We start from the raw sequence: 23,776 nt of genomic DNA on the forward strand, positions 1-23,776 counted from the left end.
CCTGTCTGTGCATCTCTGGAAAGGTTTTGGCTCTCCCATTCATTCATCACTGTAACACACTTCAAAATTAATTTGTTCAATCTACAACCTGTCTACTTTACAATTAAGTAACCCTGTGGCAAGATAACTTCTGACTCCACTAATCATTGTCTTCATGGAAGGGAAATAGACTTTGATTTTCAGCTTGTGCTTTGGCTCAGAAAAATTAGTTCTGCTGCACAGCCTACATTCCTCATATAAGGCAAAATAACGTATTATAAAGTAACAGTTGTATATATGTGAACACACATATACGCAGATTGACCTCATAGGTAAGAATATCCTAACATGGAGCAGGAATCAATAATATAAAAAAGTAAATACAAAAAGTATTGGTATGGTGTTGCCCTGTAAACCAGCTGAAAACTTCATCCACTGGTGGGCTCTATAACTAGAAGTAAATACCTGTAACTCTAGAAATAAAACATTTTATTTGTGAGGAGAAAGAATATAGGGATATACAGTAAATTAGTTAAATGTTAAACTGTTTCTGAAAACAGAAATATAAAAAATTTGTATGGACTGTCACACAAAAATCAATTCTATTTATAGAAACTGTCAAAAGTTACCACAGATCAGGCCAAAACCCAAATATTATGAGTATATATTCCTAAAGTATATATTCCGAAGGAGGTTTTTTTTTTGTTCTAAATTTTTTAAAAAATATCAGAAGAACAAAAATATTTTTCTTTGCAACATTTAAGGCAAAATAATGAGGTCTTAATTAAATACTCTGATTTTTCAAGGCTTTTTTTACCTAACATTTCTTAATATTTTTTCTTATAAGCAGAGAAATGTATACTGTGAAATGCTTTGAATCAATCTTGAACTAGTGAATGCTTTAAGTCCATCACTATTGAACTAATGGATGTATCAAATTTGACATTATGATTGAAAACAGATTTTTCAAAAATCTCTGACACGCCTTAGCTGTTAATCAGAAGACACTGTGCTAGTAATAAAACTGAGGCTTTCAAAGCAGCCTAGCAAGACACTGTTCACCATAAAATCACTGCAGTTCCTGAAGGCAATGTAGGAATGATTTTTTTAAAAAAGGGGTATTTTGCATGTACTCAAGAGGCATTTTACATATTCAACCAAATAATGTCAAACTTTTCCTCCCCCCTTACTGGAACTCAAGTTCAAATCCAAAGTGCAAGAAGAAACAAATGTTCAGAATTCTCTTTTCAGTCATACAATGCAACACAACACAACCATATAATCAATCATCTTAATCTATGTTTCTGGAGGAGAGAGAAGCTTGTTCTGAAAAAGAACTGAGCAGGACTTTCCAAATACAGTTTCACAGTCAAGATAAGCTTATCAAGAACAGCTTGACTTCTAGATAAAATTTCAGACCAGAAGGTTTTAAGAGAACTATACACAAAGGGCACTCTACTTCCTACTTCAAAGTTGCAATGTATCCATGAGAAAGAAATGTAGCCCCTGAAATGTGCCTAAATGACTGTTAAGTGATTGAGACTCTTGAAAATCAGGGCCACAAACCTCCACTGGCTCACTATTGGGCCCAATGAAACCACGACAAGGTAAACAAAGAACATGTGCAACAGAGAGCAGGCAGGCATCCTGATATGCTTCCTTTCCCAGGAAGCATCACATAACTCTATAAATTCAGTACCTCATGATTGCCCAAAGTTCTGCAGGGCCCCTTTATTCACTCTCCTCCCAGAATGCAACAGAAGAGCCATGCCATGGGGAAGCACTCAGCTTCAGATACTTCCATCGTTTTTTCATATGTTCACATGGCACAGTCTTCCACTTGTTTCTTGTGGCTCTTCTGCTAATTGCTCCTTGGGGATGGATGATACTTGGCAGTCAAATAAATATGACTAGATCATTTTCAGGATGGCTTCTCAGAAACCTTTGTAGGCATGACCACTAACTGCAGTAAATCGTAATATCCTTGCCCTTGCTAAATCTTGAGATTAATTCAGCACACTGTGGAAAATTAATATGCCAATATAAAATGGAGGTACTGTTTCAAAAAAACTCACATTTGACCTGATATACTTGCAGACCCAGATGACAAAAATATTTCATTCATCTGTTATGGTAGTTTACACTAATGTCTGTTAGGTTCCAAAGCATTATAACCTCAGGTCCTGAGCAACTAACCTGACAATGCAGCAGTGCTAATGTGGGGGCAGGGCATTCAGCTGATGCCAATCCTTCAAGGCCTTTCTACAACGCAGTTTTCAACTGGTATTTCCTGCTACCTACCTCTTTTTCACTGATAGTTCACTTGGTTTATGCTTTATTTCTTTAGGTTTCTGGATGGAACCTGAACAAAAGCATTCATTTACTCCAAAGAAACCTGTATTAAGCAGGGCAAAATGTCAATAAAGGTCAAAAAATGTTCAATATCAATAAAACCAAAGGGAAACAATTACCTTTCCAGTCCAATAGGGATCTCTTGTAATTTAATTTTAGAAAAGCAAATAATTTAAAAGGATATATTGGACACTGGAAGAAACAAAACTGAAACAGAACTTTCTTTCTCCATATATTTATTCCACTTTTTTGATTCACTGCCCAACTCCTAAAAACTATTCTGTCACAGTGGATCTCATACTTTAGTAATTTATATGAGATCTTTGCTACAACCTGTCAACTGTGCTAATTATTCAAATCTATTTTAAAAATGTCTTCTAATGCTGACAAGTGTTTAAGGTTTGTTTTTTTTTTTGGAAAGTAGAAATCAGTAGCACAGTCATATTTAAAAAAATGTGACAGGTGTTGTTTACTTTAAGTGGTTTGATAAATGTCAATATGCTGACCCTTGTAACATACTCTTGTCATGAGATGCAAATCTCTGAAAAATACCTGATGTCTCACAGGAAGAATAACCTTCCGAAGAGAGGAGAGTCAGAGGAAAGTTCCCAGTAAAGAGAGACAAGTATACGTGCTTCTAAGTGTTTCTTAATAGGACAAAAGTATTACAACATTCTGTCAATAAAGATATTTGTTTACATTTGAATTCAGTTTTTTATACTATTTTTCCAGAATAAACTGACTAATCAAAAGAAAGTTAGTATCGTTTTGTCTGATCAAGTAGAAACACTTTATTCTGTAAGTTCACAATAGACACAGAAAAAGCTAAATCCTCATAAAAAACTTTCAAATGGTGATCATGTCTCATCCCACCAATCAGATAAATTATTTTTCTGTTGTGATATGAAACCATATACATAAGGCTTTTATTGGTAACTTAAATGCTAACATTAATAGATTAAAAAGTTATAGAGACTGAAAAATAAGTCCTGAAATGGAAAAGAGCCATATATTTGGTTGCCAGGCAAACTTAATTCTAACTGTGTAAAACTCCAGCCTGCATAAAAGAATGAAGCAAAGAAACAGTGGGAAGAGAATTATTCCTGCTTGTAATAAATATGTTGGCCTTCCAATGGCTCCTCCCAGAGTATGTTCAGGTACACAGCACACCCTGACCACAGGCTGGAGAAGAAGCAGTTGGTGCTGTAGCTAGTTCCACACATGGGTATAACCAGCCAGCCAATTAGCCAGGCACCACAGCAATTACTCAAATAAGAATCTTAAAAAACAAGCAAGCAAGCAAGCAAGCAAGACAACAAAAATTTAAATACCCCTCCCCCCAAAAACAAACAAAAAGCTCTCAACCCAACATTAAGAAATAGTTGAACTTTCAATTAAGGCACTAACTTGAGTCTACATTCACTCTCATTATTCTGAACAATATAGGCATTTAAGGTCTTTTCAGCTGAAAATTTGAACGAAAGTTATGAGGTGCAGTACAACAGGTAAAAAATGCAGATGTGTGTTAATGTTGGTCAATACTGACAAATGCAACTCAAAGACGACCATGGGCAGTATTATAAATTAACAAAGGGTAAACAGACTTTCTGTAACAAAGAAAAGGATCATTTCTATTCTGAGATGAGCCTCAGATGTCCTCTCAACAGTAAAAAATCTTAGGCTTAAAAATTAACTGTGCCTACTTAAGCAAGAAAAAACAAGAAAAGAGAAGAGTTGGCTTCCCTGAAAATAAGAATGGGCAGACGTATTTGAAGTGATTAGCAATATCAATACATTACCTGAAAACACAGTGTCATCCCCAGAAATATCAGTGTCTTTAAAATCCAAAGTAAAGGACCTGAAGGCAAATTTATATCTGTAAAGATCCTTCTTGTCTAATACATATTCAATCAAATACCAAAATGCATTATTGAAAACCTAAAATCAGAAAGACAAAAAGCATTCAATAATTCATTTATAAAGATTGATTTATATTGCTTCTCATTATTGTTTCAAAAACTGTTTCACTCTTCTCTTACCATGTATAAATGAAATCTTTAACTTCCTCTAACAAATACTGTATCTGAAAATTAATCCCAATTGTAGGACTATAATTCTTCAAGACAACAACAGAGAGAAAACCTGTTTCATGCCTAGCCTATAAAGAAAATAGGACTCTACAGTGTGTTCATCACTCAGAAACGTCCTAGTTTATGTGTAGGGGGTTGATGGCTGCATACCAGAGGACAGAAGAACATATTATAATTGCTATAATGACAATGGGAGCTCTAAACTCAAGGTTTCAGAATAGAGACAGGAAACTGAATGGGAATGCTTTTGGGATTAGGAGGTGCCACAGTATCAGAAGATTTCGCTCTATTTTTATGCTTTGACACATTGATTCTCTTTAAAGAGCAGAAATCCAGTATTTTCCTCCCCCATTCCTAGTAGATGAGAATTTTAGAGCATGCTTTACAGAACTTGTTTCATAATCTGAGTTAAAGAACATAGTAACAACTTACTGGAAAAGACAAGATTTTCTATTTCATTGTCCTTGGTTTCAGATTTTTCTGCTTTCTGGAAACATATTTTATGTATTTTGATACTAACAAACATGTCCTTTATTTTTAAAATTGTAAAACTAGGGAAGAAAGAATATAATAATCCTTTCTTGTATTCAGAACAATTTTTCACTGTTTATATTAAAGACAGATAATTTCCATATTTTCATCCTTGAATCACTGGCACTCACTGCCTTTCATTTATCTAATTTCTGTCTTTTTATTCTTTTTCAGCTATACATTGGTCTTCTTAGAAGGGGAAAAGTTAAGGGATATGTGTGTTTGCAACTACAGAATTTTTCTTAAGGTCTCAAAATTTTGCACATATTTCACATGAGCATATGCATTTAAAATTTGTTTATTCCATTCCTGAGTTCAAACCATTTTTTTTCCTGGTGAACTTGGCATGTAAATTACCTCTTTCATTAGTGGTTCACCTGTAATCTTTGTTCCTTAATTCTGTTATTTTGCTGAATTTGAGCTGGTGTCCAGCCCATGTATAAAAGTGCTAGTGTTCTAATTTTTAATATCAGTGATTATAAAAATATTAAACCCTTTTTTCTTTCCAGTCTTCTAAACTACCCATAAAAAGTCTAAACTGCATGATCTTTCTAGTACTTTTACAAAAATAAATGAATCTTGAATATATAAAATACTGACTTTAGAAAAATCAAGTTATAGTAATATGATCAACATTTGCATACACATAAAAATTAGTGTTATCTTCTACAAAAATGATTTGTTGCAATCTTTTTATAATATTGAAAAGCTATAGCATATAGATCTATCAGAAAAGTGTAATATTTTCATCATGTATCTTTAATTTATTGTACATAGAGAGCAGAAAAGTTAAATAAGAATGCTGTAGTTTCAAGAAACAGAGAAAAACAACTTGGAATACTGTGAGTGAAAGAACTGATTACTCTCTTCAGAAAGATAAGCTGTAATAATGTTTTCCTGTTCCATCAACATTAGTCACAGAAAGCAACCATTAGACTTTTCTGCATTTCAGGTAGTATCTTTCAAATTCAAAATGAAGTTGTAAATAAACACAGCTCATGCTTTCTGCCTCAAAGTATGCTAAACTAGATTGACAAAAATAGACTTAATTTAGAATCTGCTACCATGTGCACATTGAAATTTTTCTTCTTAAAAGAAGATAATTATCATACAGTTGCAAGTTATGTCATTTGGGCTTACACTTTATAATGAATGCCACATTCACAGTATGCAGGTGTTCCTTGTTAAGTGCAAAGGCATTGTTTTGAAGAGGATAATGACAATGTGAAGCAGTTATCCAGTTTCTATAGCTTTTAGATATGCGTTAATTCAAACTATTTGCTCACCTTGCTGTTTTCTTCAGCTATTTTAGCATCATGGAGCCCAGGAGGACAATAAGCTACTTCCAATTCCTTCAAGGCTTTAGGAAGCTCATCCTTACTGCTGTAATTATTTATCACATTTCCAACAGCTCTCAGGATAGCTGTAGCCTGTTCTATAAATCGAGAGCTCTCCTGAGGAAAGAGAATGAAGCAACCATTGTTAGAAAGATTGCTTTAAGATTTTCTTTGGTTTTCTTTCTGGGCCATGACAGAATACAAGCTTTTTTTCTGTGATGAAGTACAGAAGTTTTGGGATTCATTCAGTTGTTCTTAATATTACAAACTGTAATTTATGTCTCTGATAGTCAAAAGCATATCAACTTCTCACTGATTTTAGCCAGTGAAATAAATAATAGGCACCATAAGATATATCTATTAATTGTTTTATATATATTATATATGTTTATAAATGTTTTAATATATATGTGTACACTTATATATTTACATATTAAATTTATATATTAATTGTTTTATTTTTCCTATATCATTAGTCCTAGGAAATTTAATCAATAATAAAATCCATATAGAAACTTTCTACTGCAGTGATAATAATGACGGCTGAAGTGCTCAGCATCTTCTGTTATGCAAAGACAAATTAGTATTAGTATCCTGCTGAAAGCAATATGCTGTCTAAAACATCAATAATCTTCATCAGGATTTCTGTGCAAGAATGTAGAAGCTTTCCTGCAAACGACAGCTTTCCTGCAGATAAGTTGTTTCAAAAAGAAGTATAGGGAAAACCCAAAGATAAAATTATGCTTTATTTTCAAGATGAGAAATAGCTTTTTATCCAAAAATTGAAGGTAAGCGGATAGTACAGCCACAAGATATTTTTAATGATCCGACTTCTTATATTTCAACTTCTTTACCACAATAAATGTGATAAATTTGCACAAGCTGTTTTAGTGTTCTATTCTTAGGAGATAGAATCTACACTACTATGTAAATTGGTTGTTACACTCACCTTTTAAAATGTTTTTGCACAAATGTTCTCTAGAAAATATATTCCCTCCGTTCAGGGACTTCAACAAATATTTGGGCCTACTGCTTGCTAGAGAAACCTTGAAAATATGGATGACAGTGGTGTCTGTCTGGATTACGGACAACGAAGAACAAAAGCTGTTGTAAATTCTCCCCTGGGCCTCTTATCTCAGCTATGAAAAGTTGTTTGATTAAACTGTTCATTTTAGAAATAAAAGCTGCTCTCGGACCTGGTGAGTAATATGCAATCTCATGGGACTGATGTAAGGTTTTATTTAAATAGGCAGGTATTTTTTAATATTAGTTAATATTTATACTTGTATTTTATGACATGCCTCAAAGAGTGAGTTATACCCTACCCTGGCATATGTATTTCAACAAGAGCATTTTCCACATTTTATGCTGCACTTCTATGTAAATCACAATACTACCCAATTTTAACTTACATATTTATGTAAGATAATTTTTGCAATATGTATCCAATACCTGTTGTGCTGCAAAACACATATCTTTTATGCCCCTACCAGTTTCATATTAAATTTATACTATACCATTGAATATAATAACTCTAAATGGAAATCCAATACTACTTTAATTAGTAGTCAGAAAAACTGTTATCACAATGTTTGATTAGTCATTATGCACACCTTCTGAAGAGCTGGCATCACAGCTTCCTCTTCTCCAAAGACACATGGCACCATGGTACACAGCTGAATGTGGTGCCCTATGGGACAAGTTACTGTGAAGAGCAGGATGTGTCGCCTAAAATCAAGAAAAAAACCCAAAAAACTTTTCTTTTTTTTTTTTTTTTTTTTAAAATTGCAACAGTTCTTAAGCTTTTCCTTTCACACATTTAGTAATATCATTGTCAGAATTGTATTTAGGTGAGGAAGCTTATCCAGGCCACAGCTTCAACGTGTTAACTAGAGATCTAGCAGCGAGAGTAAGAAAGGAGAGTTCATGCCCGCCAGACACACTGGCAGTTTTTAATTACATCTTCTTTCAACTGAAATTTAAATGCTCCTTAGCCACTAATAGACAGTGAGAAGAGAATTCCTTCCATTCTTACCAAGTGACTTCTCACTTGGAATGAAATGGGGAAGTGGTCAATAAGCCCATTTGTCTCCCACACCTTTTGTAAATTAAATCTGACTGAAAGCCTCTTGTCTCTGACTGGAGTAAAGAGAATCAAAGGTGGGAAGTTTATAAATTTGAGCTATCTCTTTTAGCTTTGAAATTTACTGGTGCAAAAAGATTTTGCCCCCCCTACAGTACAGAGAGATACAGATTTTAGGAACTACAGTGAGAAAATACCTGTGAATCCAGAACTAGATGTGAATGTAGTCTATAAACATAATAATAACTATTCCAGTTTTATTCTGAATCAAAACAAATAAAGAGCAAGATTAAAGAGCTTTGATTTAATTTCAGCATGCTAGTGCTGTGGTATTTTCTTTCTATGTCTATTTATTTATCTTATTACTTAATTTTTTAAAAGTACATTTTGCTAAATCTCTTTGAATTTTAACTGATGATTTTCTCTTTTTGGGAAAGTAGAAGGCCTCAGTTAATTAGGCAGGAATATTATGCTTACGACAGGACATGAAGATGCCGTTTTCCTGGTTTCCCTAGAAAGGTTTTCAGAAAATAACATATCAAGGCCTCTTGTTTTTTATCTCTTTCCTTTTTTAAATAATCAGCCAATGCCCCACACTGAATATTTATAGTTACATACAAAGAGAAAAAAAATCATATTAAGTAATACATGAATGGGAAGTAAGATATGCAAGACTTCTGGATAATGTTAGAATTTCTCCTGTCATATTTCTTAAATCCTTTTTCAAGAAAGGCATTGATACCACCTATGGTATCATCATACTTTTACAATTGCACTAAAAATGCTAATTCTTACATTTTTCTTGCTACTCCAGAGAACATTTCAAATCATTCTAGTTAGAAACACTTTTAAGTAGGAATTGGTAGGAATTTAAATCTATTTTTTAGCAAGTCAGTGTGATTTTTCTTGTTAAATGCCCCTAAGTAAGGGTAAAGAACTCAGAATCATTATAAACGCGTTTGTTGGTAAATTCACAGTAATTTGGCAGTCTTAACAAATCCTAGCTATCAACCAGTCTGATACTCCCAAACCTTATGTTTTAGGAAATAAACTTTTACTGGGTTACTGTGTAAGCAATCATTTCAAGCCTTAACTAAGGAGTCAGGACAGAAATGAAGCCTCATACATACCCAACAGGAAGATTTACCACAGTAGCTTTGGTTGCAGATGTATGCATCTTTAACACAAGTTCTCCAGGAGTCACAGTTTTCCAAGAGAAATATTCAACCCTCAGCACACCTGTTGGACATTCTTCTTTAGTACCTAGGTTAAGGAAACAAAACAAAACAAAACCCACATAATATGGGGAGGGTGAATAACATTCAGACATATGCAGAATTTGTAGCTACTTCACAGTCATTAAAATATTCATTTAGGTTTTGCTAACACAGAAAAAACCAGTAACTTAAAATGCATTGGTGGTACAAAGCATGGCTTATTTGTACTATTTGCTAGAAAATAATGGTTATAAAATGTGTTACAGAGGTGTATACATCTGATGCCTTGAGAGACTACCTAGAACAGAGGGTAGACAGTGTTAAAGAAATGAAGTAGGTATTTATTAAAAACTTAATGTATCACATCAGACATCTCCAAAGTCACTTAAGGCTGCTGCAAAACTCCAAACAAATCCTTTCTGTCCACATGCAAATTAAGTAAATAGCCATTAAACTTACATTTATTTACATTTATAGCTTATTTATAGCTTACAGTTTAATTACTTTAACAGAACGGTCAGTTTGGTTTTTTAAAGCATTCTTTTGTTTCTCTCTATTCTACTCTGGATGCATTAAATTGCATCCATGTCAAGTGTTTAAATATCTGATTAACGTAAGCCAACTACCATAAAATACCATAACTGTCCTGAATTCCATTCTATGTTTTTAATGAAATACAAGGGAATAATATTTAAATCATTCAAGTTGAATGATTTGACATCTTTGAAAAAGACAACTTAAAGGTACTTAAGAGGTTATTGTGTACCAGTTTAAAAATAATTTCAGAAATTTACTTTTGTTGTATTGCTTGTTTTTGCTGCATTATGATCAGCTAAGGCATGAAGTAGCTTGCAAGACTGGAATTTGTAGAAAGGAAACAAGGAAAAGACAAGGAAATCCATTCCAGAAATATACAGATGAAAAGTTTCCAGCAATTATAATAAACAGAAAAGGGAGGGATTCTTTCATTAAAATGTTCATCATCAATATGAAATAATGAAGTATTGCTTGAATATCAGTGTATTTCTTAAAACCAATTGGGCTATTTCAAAGTACTGCTAAACTCTCAAACTATGCTCAAGTACACAAACACAACAGCACAAACATATACAAGAATGGGAAAACACAACACTGACATGTACTTTTTGTGTTTGCCTTACCTTCAGTAACATACCAGCGTACTAATGCAGAAAAGCTAACCAGGATTTCAATGGGCGTCGGACTGTCCACAAGTAAATAATAGAAGACTTCCTCATCAGAAGACTGTACAGAAAAATGGATGTTTGTTCATTCATTTGCATTGAATGTGGTCCAACTGGCCTTATACAATGTAGGACTAAGATTTTGGATATGGTGACCTTAGCTATGGTATGGGAAGCAAGCAATTAATTGTCACTATTTCTTCCAAATTTCAGACATGTCATTTAAGCCCAGAGCCTCACACTGCATGTATAAGTGTTCAGTTAAGAGATAAAAGGAAACAGAACTTTTTTTGCATGAGAATATATCTACTTTTATACTGATCATATGCACCTAAATGCAGTACTTTTACTTGTCAAACAACAATTAACAGAAGACTAATAATTTTGGGTTTTGCTGCAACTTTCTGATTCTAATTAATTACAGAAAGCTTGAAAGAAATAAGTACTCTTTGAATTTGTAGATATGAGTGATCCTCCCTTATAAAGGGGTTTTTCTCCTACAAATCTCTATGAGGACAACATCTTTCTCTCTTAATACATTATTCCTATGCCAATATTAGAAACTATGGAATGATTCTATTTTTCCTAGTAATTCTTCAAAATCTAATGGTGAATGAGCTTCTTTCTTCAGAACAATTAGTCTTCCTGGATATTCCAGAGTTATATAAATCCATTTTTTCGGTATATTTATCTTCCTATCATAATATGAAAATGTTCTTTTATAAGCATGATACAGAACTTACCTAATACTGTAAACATATAATCTCTTTCAATGTTAGAAATTAAAACAGTTTTACAGCAAAGGGTTAGGGTTTTTTTTTTTGGCACAAGAGCACACAGGCTTACACAGTCTTAATGCTGATTATGGCTTATGAAAGTATATCGTGCAGTCATTAGGAACATTTCTTGTGATGTGATTACAGAGAGGCGGGAAATTGCAGGCGTACTGCAATTATGGAGCATTAATCCATCTAGTTAACCTTCTCAGTACAGGATTTTACATGAACTTCACGCCTGGAGTTTACATTTCGTTACTCTACAATTACGCTTCAGATACACTATAAAATAAGAGTTGGGACAGGATATTCAAGCATGTTGAATAACCCCCTGATAATATGAACTAATGGCAGGTTTAGAGAAATTCCATTATTCAAATGTTACTAAAGAGTATTTCTAAATCCCCGCAACAGGATGCTGTAAATAGCAAAAGGACTTAGCATTTACAGAGAAAATGGAGTGTTATGCTAAACAGATTCACAATTTGGGTTTTAGGTAACAGGGGAAGATGAAGGAGAATTGAACAGCAGATTCTGTAGCTGAATCATCATTAAATTCAATTTAGACACCAAATTGTTAAAAGGTCATTTTAAATCAAAATAAAGAGTGGTTGGAGATCTGAGTCTCTATTATTTTTCTTTACATAAGCCATTTTTTTGTTATTGTGCAGCAGCATTCCACAGCATTTTTCCTTTTCTTAAACACACATATATAATGCTGAATATTTGCTTGCAAACATACATTTGTATTGACTACAATAATCTTTCTGCATTATTATTTTTCAGTAATAGCAGTTCTATATGCTCTATCAATATCCTTTAGGATATATGTATTATCTAATTATATATGACTTTGAGGAAAAAAAAGCACAATAAAATAATTTACCATAAAACTTGTCTTCTGATAATTATAAGCATATGTATGTGGCTTGTGGAAAACATACAGCTTCCTAAGAAGGATATAAAATTGAAATATAAGATATATAAATATAAGATATATATGAAATATAAGATATATATTGAAATATATGATATATATGTAAGAAAACAATCAGTAGAAATTACATAGTTTAGATAAATGCCTATTTTATAGCAGAAGACATTAATTTTACTTTCACAAGTTAGACTCACAGCTATTTCTCAAAAACGGTTCAACACTTTTAGTCATAAAGCAGGCAAATAAAATTAATCTCCAAAGAAAACAGCTGAAATGAATTCATATATTTGCTGCACTAATTTGTTTAGTTTCAACCTGTAATGGGTAACATGCTAATATTACTCTAAAACATCCATACCCACATAAAAATCACTATGATTAAGTTTTATACAAAGTATAACTTAAAGATGGACTGTTTCATATATTTTATTAATTTTTTTTCAGTTCTCCGCTGTTTGTAGACCTTCAGAAAGCTATATAGTTCCTGACAACAATTTTTTCTGATTTTGATTTCACCAAGGGAAACATAAATGGCTTTAGCTTTAATTGAGGGTGGAATCAGATCTGAACCAATGTTGAGATTACTCAGAAACTCCACTAGGATCCTGATCTACTGCTGACATAGCAATTCCTACAATGACTAAAATACTCCTCATTTCTCAAAGTTGATATGAACTACGAACATGCTTCTTATTTTCAATGTATCTGAGAGGCAGATACAGAGAAGGAAAAGCTTTCAATTGAACAGACAGATAAAATGAAAATCTTAGGTGCCTAATTTCTTCTGAGGGATAAATTCTTCAAAGGTCAATGAAGATGCACTGTTAACAGCTACTTTACCAGTTGACTGTGAAAATAAACTCTCACTCATTTAGAGATAAGAAACTGACAAATGCTTTTTGCCTTAATTAATATTAATATTGGTCTACAAAAGGTCAATAGTACTTTAACATTTGGCTAATAAGGTAGAAACTTCATATTTCACATTCTCTGTATGTGAGCAAGACTTTTAAAGGAAATTAAATTGCTTGTGATGCTTTTTTTTTCTGAATGTCCTATCTTCCTGAACATAGGACTACCTAAAAGTAGCATGGAAATCTTAACAAGGCCTAAAGTGATCTATGACTTTTTATTCCTGAAGTTCCTGTACTGCTGGCTGGTATGAAAGTTATACATTCTCCTTTAGGGAGTGACTGGATTTTAAACACTAATTTATGAAAATAGAAGCTTCACAAAGAAATCTCAGTTACACATTCAAACAAGAAAAGAACTGGGTGAATTTTCTCTGATAAAATTACTTCCCTCAGGAATCTTAGATTCTCTAAAGGATATGTATTGTACCAGGCTCCTTAAATCTGAAAGACAGGAGCTGAAGATATGATGCTACAAGTACACTAGAGTTTTTTAATATTTTCAGAGTCATAAATGCCTTGGAATGATATTGAAAAGGGAGCGAGACAAAACATCTAGTTGATCAAGCAAAGCTATGCTGATGGCAACAGATTTCAACAACTTTTTTTCTTCTTTAGAATTATGTTGTCTTGATGCAGACTGTGCCTGCCCAGTGCCTCATTGGTCAATGGCCACAACACTACAATCTTCCACCCCAGCTCTAGTCTGACAGTTGCTTTATGGAGCTGGTTGTTGTGTTCTCCACCGCATTCTGGAGGACAGACCCAAGGCACAGAGCAGGGCTGCAGCCACTGTCAACAGGGACAGTACGTCTGGTCTGAAGAGTAGCCTTGAAGCCACCCTGAAAGGCAGGATAGCTAGACAAAGAAGTCCTGTTAAGAAGATACAATTTTTATAAAGCCATGTTTTGAATTTTACTGTTGTTATACAGTATATTGCATGGAATAAAACCCAAACCCTCTATTCCTTACTGGAAACAAATGCAGAAGTCTTCAAAGGTAATCCAGGTTTCCCTGGAAACTGAAATCTTTTCTGATGCTGTTTCATCCTTTGATTTAGTCCCTGTCTGGCTCCTCATATCTATATCAGCTCTTTCTGACATTTGTTTTGTATCTGAACTGATATTGTCATGTTCTTCTGCAAAGACAAACAGACATACAGAGCCAATACAGTAACAATATGCAACTTAAAGTAGCATCATTCTTAAAAATTATCCTAAAATTACAAGAAAATTTTCCATACATCAGTTATTATGCATACAGTTTAAAACAAAAAGCTATCACACTAACCTAAAGAGCTCAAATGGTGACTGAAGCAACTCTATATGGAAATTGAGGGTTTGCATCTGCAGCTGCTTAAGTAGTCTGCCTCAATAAACTGCCACATATTGAACTGTGCCCTAGAATCTTCAATATCAGCTTGTTAGGTATATATACATATGATTTCTGCAAACCTAAATTCAGCTATATAAAGAAAAATACATACCCTTGTCCAAAGCTCCATTCAGTGAAAGGCTAATGAGGCAGTACTTCACAACCCACAGAAAAAAATACAGAGAAATTTGGAGGACACAAAGGCCTATCCTCGCCTCTGGTACTTAGTACCCCTATGATGCTACTTACACAAATCAGTCTAACTACTTCTAAACAGAAACAGATTTGAACTAAATGACATGAATTTTCTTGAAGGAAGATCAGAATTAAGGTCAGATTCATACCAAAATATAAACATGGACATATGTAGACAGATTTTGCAATCACTCAGTAACTTTTTGTGTTGCAATGTACCTTTTTCTGCATTTATTCTCTGAGATTCATATAAATAGTTACTGAAAATGTTTGACCTGGCCCAAAAAGAATAAAATAGCTCAACAACTGAAAATAGAAGAACTGAACAGCTATTAATTCAGAATGCTTGTCGAGGAAAAAAGGCGAGGTTATATTCAAATATAAGGTATAACAAATGAGAAAGCTATTAGAAACATACATAATTTATATTTAAACGTGTTTTGTAATTCATTATCACCAGTACACACAGAGCTAATGTGTGGCTCTAAACCAGTTTGCATCTATTAAAGAACTGAAAGAAATGCAAGGAAAGGCACCAAAGGCTTTTTCCTTTGTTTCAGCTATAGAAAAACTACCTGAAAGCTAGAAAATCTACACTTTCTCTTCAATTTAAGTTAGCATAGGTGTTAGGTTTCCAGTAAAACAACCACAGTGCTCTTATTTTTAAGAGCCTCTTGTTTTTCTGACCAAATCCTTCAAAAATTCGAAGTAATTTAAAAAACATGGTATTTGTTTTAAAAAAATTTTGAATACTCTTAAAATAGTGATGTAAAACACATTTCAAAGGAACACACATTAAAATGAAAGCTGTTTTTTTGTTGTTTTTTTTTTTTGCCATTTTTCAGGGAAAAAAAAAAGAAAATACTAAAATTCACAGTTATTGAAAAGAGCTCTTTGGACAAAATCCACTGTATTTTCCTAGAGAGTAACTTATGAGCGTGTTTGCATTTTTTTGAGCACCAATCTGAAGATTTTACTCTACATAACTATACATGTTATACCAGTTCTTTGAAACCTTTTCCTGTAAAACCAAAACCCATAAATAAATAAGACTGCTGATGTATGTACATGAGGATTAACACTGACGCCAAAAACATGGGAATGGTAAAACTCTGACTATAAACTTTACACACACTTACCTTTACTGGGTACCTCTGCATTTTGTTGCAACAAGGGAATGGTTTCCTATGCAGTAAAAAAACAAAACAAGAAAAAGTAATGTTAGTGATTATAATCTTGCATTATTTTGTTAGAGAAAATACTTTATTTTGGGGCAGTCCTTCCAGAGACAGTGAAACAAGCTGGTAAGTTATCATCATTGGTTTGGGCTGGGTTTTTAAATGAAAAATCAAAGTAGCAAATTTCATCATAATACCTACATACATATCAGCAACAGGCAGACTGATATTTCTCTGCAGCAGTACATGTCATCTGCAATGTGAGATAAAAGCTGTTTCATATACCTAACACTTCACTATTAAAACAGTGTTCTTTGGTATTACTGTTTTTTGACAATAAAGTAAGTTTTATTCTAAGAACTAATATTCATATTCTACAACCAATTCCATTTTTTTCTGTTTCCATTCTTGAAAAATTTATAGAGGACTCCTTTTCCAACAAGCATTTCTTCCTGTGCAAGTGACAGTACACAACTGTCATTAGCAACAGCATCCTTGATTATAATAGCATCTTTTGTTTTCTATCACTGTATAAATAAAAAGTAGCCTCTTTTTTTTTTAAAGTTGTTTTTTGGCAAACAACTTTATCCTGGTCAAACCCAGCTCCAAGCTAGAATTGCTGAACTAATATGAATGCAATATAGCTGCTGACACGAAGTTCAAATGAAATTAGCCAGCCTTTCAGAAAGTCCACTCATTAAATTTACAAAGACAGGGTCCTTGTTTTTGAGAGATTAAAATCTTTGATTTAAAAATGTGTGCCTAGTCACCCTTCCTTCTCGACTGCCCTCTTGTCTGCAATATGACATACACTGAAAGAGTCACTTCCATCTCTTTTCTTTTTATTTTGTGAGGCTGGGCAGGAGAGATTGCACAGTTTCCGGTTTACTTCCTACTTGAATGTGGTACAATTAACGGCTTAGCTGGACTAGCTTTGCCTTTGCAAAGACAAATATTAAAGCCTAAAAAAGCTATTACAAACAAATTTGCAAGCTTCCTTTCATCCCAGGTCTCCCTTTACCTAGATTTGTCACCCTTCTCCCCACTCAAACTCCTCATGTATACCCTTACATATTTTTATGTGTGTTAAAGGTGCTGATGCTGAAGCTGGTAGCATTGACCTGGCCAGCAGCTGGACACACACACTTATTTTCTGTTCTGCATTTCGAAGAGGAGCTGTGGGAGCTTGCTGACTTGGAGCTTTTATGCTTTTTCAGTACAACCAGGAAATATATTTTGAGGGGCAGACTGACATAGCTTAGACAGTCTGAGTTAGACCTGGATGGCAGGTCACAACAGTACCTAAATCTTGCACAAGGTGATTGTGCTGGAAATCAGGTCTGCCTCAACCCTCCTATTACAGACTACCCTGCATACACTATGTAAAGGGACCTGTGAATGCTTCCTTAGAGGAAAACCTTATGGCTTCCTACTTTAAATTCTAGCTCCAGTAAAAGCCTTCTTGCAGCATTTTACAGATTTTCTATGGGCTCAGGACATGGGAACAGGCTCAGGAATCTCACCTCTGGCAAAATTTCAGGTGTTTGATATTCTCTAAATTAACAAATGAAAGAGCTGAGCAAATAAACTACAGATTTAAGAGTCTCCATCCCAAAACTGGAAGTGGCAAGTAATTTAATACACATAATTTAACTATAATATTGTTTATTATGGAAATTTGGAAGTCCCACTTTTGCACAGCACAAATCTGAAATTCTATTCCATGTCTGTTATGGGCTTTTGGTTTTTTTTTTTTTCCTAATGTTCATGAGTCAAACCTGGGGACAGATCTAAAATTGAGAGCAATTAAGAGAAAAATTAAGACAGTGCTGAAACTGTTAACACTTGGATTAAGATTTTAGTAATTGAAATATATTGCATTTTGCAGATATTTTTAAGATTAATTTCCTGGCTTTCTATGAGCTGAAAAGGACACTATAGAATCTTGCAAATATCCATGTATATTGGATATCAGCTCCTGTTTGCAGAATTCTATACACACAACTAACTGTTCAGAACAAGTCAAGCTGTGATCACTTGTCTTGTCACATTGAGAGTCATGTCTCAGCATATGAGCCTGAAAAATCACATGGACTATCCCTTCCCTTTAAACTGTGACTTTGGAAGTACATGCACAGAGCTGTCATATTTCTCCATGTGAGCCTACAACTTTCAAGATTCCAATGTTGCCAAATTTCTTGTGGGAGTCACAGGACTTACCAAACAGATACATGTCAGCTATGCAATTTATTGAGTTTCTTCTCAGAAATCCTGGGAATGTCCAAAGTATAAAAAGTATGAGATCTACTGCATAAGCCTTGAAGACTGCAACATCTGTACAATAAATCTAGCACTTTCTGCCCAATGTACTGCTCATGGACAGTACACATAATCCACGCTTCTAGTACGAACATGAGGTAGCTTAATATAGAGCTACTTTGTCAGTATTAACAGTTGGCAGCAGGAAAGCCTGGAGAGATACAGAAAATCCTCAAAAACTGCATCAACAGAATTTCCAGTAAAGAAGGAGAATGTGCCCTGGAAAATCTGGATGCTTAGTAACTTTATGCAGTCTGAGCTGTGAAACCAGTCTAACTACAGCTGTGTAGAGACTGCCACAGGCTCATTTACTCAGTTTTTGGAGCACAAACACAACACAGTCAAAAGCTGTCTGCTTTTTCAATGGATGTGTTCATCTACCTAATCTTCACTGACTTGGAGGCAACTGGAGTGTCAAGTTCTCATTCTTTTATACTATTGCCTCATGTACGGTGCCTAAGATATTGGCACAGAAATAGAAAATAAAGGTATTTTTCCTCATTAATGAGCACACATTGCCTGAAAAGTCAGCTCTGCTGCCACAGTATGTTATAAAGAAATAAATTAGAAAATACTTAGGTCCAGCTGTGAACATGGAATGATGCACACAGATTCTGGGAGAAATACTTCCTTCAATGAATGGCAAATCTGAATAAAATTCCATAAATAACTTAAAAATCTAATTTATCATCTCTTGTTTTTCATAAACACTAATGCATATTTGTAAAAATAATGGTAATTCATAAATTTATAGCTATCTTGTTACATTCAAGAATCCATTCATATTTTTCAGCTTCCTAACATTAGCTATATTTTTACTTTATTCAAATCTACCAAATAATACATTTTAAAATTTATCTGATATTTTTATAAAAACAGTAGCCTTTTCTGTTGTACAAATGATGCATGGCAAAACTTAATACACCATTTTGTCTGTGAAAAACAGAAGTCTTCTTTAAAAAATAAGCTCTCTGAATATAACTGCAGGTGAAGGAATAAAGTTTCAGATACCCTATTTTTAAGATAAAAAAATCCATTTTAATTTCTCCAAAATGACAAAGATGACCAAAATAATTCTTGAGATCTAAACTCCCAGGTCAACATCAAACTGTGAAATTTAATACAGGTTATGTCATCAAAGGATTTTGCATCTACAGTCATTTGGACAGTCTTTCTTTTATTCCTCACTGTATTCACTAAATGGAATATCAGTTCTTATTTTAGCTGTGATGAGGTAACAGGTGGATTTTGGAAAAAGGAAATGTTACAAAAGAACAAATATCTGCAAAGCTGTGCACAAACTGAGATATAGAAATAGCTTAAAAATACTGGATTAACAATTTGGCACCTCTTTTATTAAGTCTCTAATGTTGCATCTGCCCAGTATGTAGGTGCAAGTAAATAATTGTGGGCCCATCAAGGTGTCTCTATACCACAAATGTCTAAATGCCTCTTCTCAAGTCCCTCTTCTAATTCATGTGTCTCATACGTCATGTGTAATTTTTCCCTGAAAATAATAAGCAGGGAATTTCCATTTTATGCAGGGTGAAGTAATTTTCAAAATTATAAAATCTGTAAGGAAAATAGATTTGTTTTATTTCCTACCTAGCTCTCCTGGTGACTCAATACCTACTCACAGCACTTACGAAATACAACACAAGAAGGATTGGAGTGAAAAGAAGAAAAAGCTTGTTATGATACAACAGCCAGTAATGTTTCTGGGGAGCATGAAGGGAGCACACAACAAAGCATGCAAATTGAATAAACTGGTATCAGTTGCACACGAGAAGATAAGACTGAGATTGAATATATAACAGACAGACTGAAGTAAAAAACATGAAAGAACATGAATATTAAAGAACAAGTATTTTGTATTTGTGTCACTAGGAGAGAGTGGAGACTCTACCACTTTTGTGCTAGAAATTAGCATTGCCAGGGAGCTCGACACTAAAGAAGTCACAAAGAGAAAGATGAGTGTTCTGCTTAAGATGTATGAACACAGCAATCAGGTCAGCATATTAAAATATCTAGTAGCCATTGCACATACTGATGGTAAACACATTGTGCTTTTCTTGCTTTGCATTTCCTCAAACAGAACACATGGACCTTTATTCTCAGTGGAATTGGAGATCTATCAAAAAATTCATCCCGATGGAGAATATTCAATTAGGCTTTTGAATGGCAGATCTACAAGGAGACATCTACCTACTCCAGGATCATCTTTTTCTCAGAAGTGTTTGACAAAATTACTGTTGCAGAAATCTGCAAGACTGTGCAACTTATATATGATGACGGTTTTGTTTTTTTCCTGGCCACAAAGTACTTCCACATGTATTTCAATATGTCCTACACTTATAAATTACTTCCTGTTGAACAAGAATTAAAGACAACCTCTCCATATAAGAATTTGACCCTATGTTATTGAGTTTTTAAGCAAAAAAATTAACAAAATGCATTTTCTTAAGAACAGTGATTCAAGATCAATTTAACTGCCAAAATTAGATATTTTTAAATATTTTAAATATTTTTTCCCTAATGCAAATCCAAATGCTTCCAGGACTGTAAAATGAGAAAGAGAAAAAAAAAATTGAAAAATTCAATAATGAAGCATTTCTATTTTTTAGCATGAATACTTTAAGGACATGACAGATCATGGCATGTCTTTCAGCTTCATATTTTTTAAAGACAGTACATCCAGCTCCTAGAATTTTGTCTTTCATGTATCACTAGTCTCTGTTTCTGTGACAACAGACCTTGGGAATAGTGAATCAGATACTCAGTAATGTTACTTCATGCAGTTTACATTACAGCAAATTGAAATATGCCAGTTTAAACTTGTGGAGCATCTGGCACAGCTGAATTTCAGTCACCTTAAAGAATAGAACTGCCGAATCCCAAAGATTTACCAAATCTGTATAAAAGGTTTTAAGCAGATGTCTCCTGACTAGTAATCCCACAGTTTAAAATGGAGAAAAAGTTATTCACATTCAGTATATTGCAATACAAAATTCTAAAAATTAGCAATAATATAGTGAATTTGAGATATCAAAGTTTCTCTTTCAGTGTTTGCTTTTTTAATCACTAAATGACTTTTTTTAAAAAAAACATATATCAAGTTTTAAAACTACAGAAAGCAAGTTCTTCCTTTATGAATTTGCCAGAGGTATCCATATAATTTTGTTGCTGAAAAGTTTTAATATGCAAAAAAAAAGAAGATTGTCCTTCAACTAAAGACCATTTTCTTTTCCAATCTGTAAAAATTAGTTCTACTTGCATACTTTAGCTATTAACAGGCACAGCATTTTTCAACTGAGGTTTAAATAATATCAAATTGAGGCAAAAGTAAAGTTCATGTACAAGTCAATTAGCTCTTCATAACTTCTTACATTTCATGTTTGAATCAGACTGCCCTCTGCCTACATCACATTCATGTCTTCTTCCAACCATTCCAGCTTTATCAGTGTCTCTCTCATGTCTTTTCCTACTCGCCCTTATCTCTCCTTGACTGCATGTCCTACTGTGACAGATCAGCCTTCTAAATCACTCTGGGACTAGGCGAGAAAAATCTAAGGGATGTTTCACACTCCTTTGATGCTTCCAGCATATAAACGTCCATTAATTTGCAACTAGCCAAATCTGTATTTGTACACCTAGAAGCTGAAGTAATGAAAACAATAATTCTTATATGCTATAAGATGCTACTTTGTTTGAGGGTGGTTTTATGATGCTTGTGCTTCTAATTGTCTGTTCTGTTTATGTTGGATGTTAAGTTTTGCACTCTTAAGATTGATTCCAGAGTGAAAGTGGGGAGAGAAGAAGTGCACAGTTTGGAGAAATTGCACTTGCTGGTTCACATTCTTTCGGTGCGTGTTGTTTGCAGCATGGACAGTGAGAGAGAGCCTTCTTTTGCTTTTAATTAGATTTTTTGCTAGCTGAAGCAGAGATGTTTTTTGGACTGTAGGTTGTTGGGGGTTTTTTTGGACCTGTTCAAACTTGTTTTGGACTGAAAATTTAGAAAAAATATTGAAAGTTCACACTGTGGCCCACTGGGGCCCAGGACGCAGCATTTTCCAGAGCAGGAAAGAGTGATAAGAGACTGAGCAAGCTGAGCTACAGCCCACAGAAAGGACATTCTGAATTTGCCATCTCTTCAGAAGAGCAAGAGGTTTTATTGTTCAATATTATTAACTTTTTTTTCATGTTTGTGAATACTTTGCTTGTTAAATAAACAGTTTTTTCCACTTTTCTCCAAGGAAATCTTTCCTAAATTGGTGGGGAGGAGGGGCTGCTTGAATTTGCTTTCTAGAGGGACCTCATTTCAGAGGTTGTCTTCCAAATTTGTTCCAAACCAAGACATACTTTTACAGCTCCTTTTTACCCTGATGCTTCTTGTAATGATTTTTGTATGATGCCATTATTAAAAATACTTTTAAAGGTAAAGTACTACTGAAGTACTAATTAGGCTATTGTTTATAAAATGCACACAAAATACAGAATAGCTAAATATATCACAGAATCACAAGTCATAGATATAATCTATTGTAAAGTATTCTTCACCGCAGAATTGCCTTATTTTAAAATCATTAAATCCACTAAAGATATCCACACGTACATTATCTAAACACACAGTATTCATATAGATCTGAAACATAAAAATGGTATACGTGTACTGTGCAGAGGAAAAATAGACACTCCAAAAATTACACAGAAAATTACTTCCTATTCATTTAAAAATTTAAAGCCAAAAGACAAATGCTATCAAATGGTCTTCTGAGTAGTGTTTACTGCAGTAAGAATGAAACAGAAGAGATGCTGGCACTGCCACATTGAGTTTTTTTGTAGGTGTTGAGCAAATTAAATAACTTCAGTGGAGCTCTGTCTGTTTCTTTGTGAGTATTTCTTTATTTCTCTATGTTGCCAATTATTTCCCTATATGAATTCTTTTTCATTAAATGTATTGTTCAGAAAGTCTTTGAAAGTATCATTTTTCTCTGTTAAACTTGTAAGATTTAATTATTAGAAGGAGCATTTTGTTAAGGATTTATCTAAAAGCAGACTTTGCTAGCATATACGCACTCCCATTTAAAAACAGAATCAAGAAAAAAGAAAAGTATTACAAAAATCAGTAATTACAACTTCCCAAAGTCATCCTGGTAATGTTTCATTAAACTTAAGTAAGATTAATCTTATCTATCTTGGAAGATTACAGCAGAGACTTCTACCTAGTAACTAGCGTTGGCTTGGGTAGTTTGAGCCAACTTGTAGTCAGTGCTGCATCTAGTGAACCTGTTTAGA

General features: G+C 33.8%; 1 protein-coding gene across 2 annotated transcripts in view; it reads right to left on the reverse strand.

Moving 5' to 3' along the window:
* Positions 1–23,776, reverse strand: part of ADGB (androglobin) — a 98,173-nt gene that overhangs the window by 31,546 nt on the left and 42,851 nt on the right. For both annotated transcript variants that reach the window (XM_053973252.1, XM_053973250.1), the window contains exons 14-21: positions 16,124–16,169; positions 14,388–14,553; positions 12,454–12,517; positions 10,750–10,852; positions 9,503–9,635; positions 7,903–8,017; positions 6,239–6,406; positions 4,131–4,269 (exon numbers count right to left, since the gene is read on the reverse strand). In XM_053973252.1, the coding sequence (XP_053829227.1) occupies positions 4,131–4,269; positions 6,239–6,406; positions 7,903–8,017; positions 9,503–9,635; positions 10,750–10,852; positions 12,454–12,517; positions 14,388–14,553; positions 16,124–16,169 (934 nt within the window). The remainder of the gene's footprint in view (positions 1–4,130; positions 4,270–6,238; positions 6,407–7,902; positions 8,018–9,502; positions 9,636–10,749; positions 10,853–12,453; positions 12,518–14,387; positions 14,554–16,123; positions 16,170–23,776) is intronic.

This window comes from Vidua macroura, chromosome 3 (genome assembly GCF_024509145.1).
Source record: "Vidua macroura isolate BioBank_ID:100142 chromosome 3, ASM2450914v1, whole genome shotgun sequence".
NCBI classification, from domain to species: Eukaryota; Metazoa; Chordata; class Aves; order Passeriformes; family Viduidae; genus Vidua; species Vidua macroura.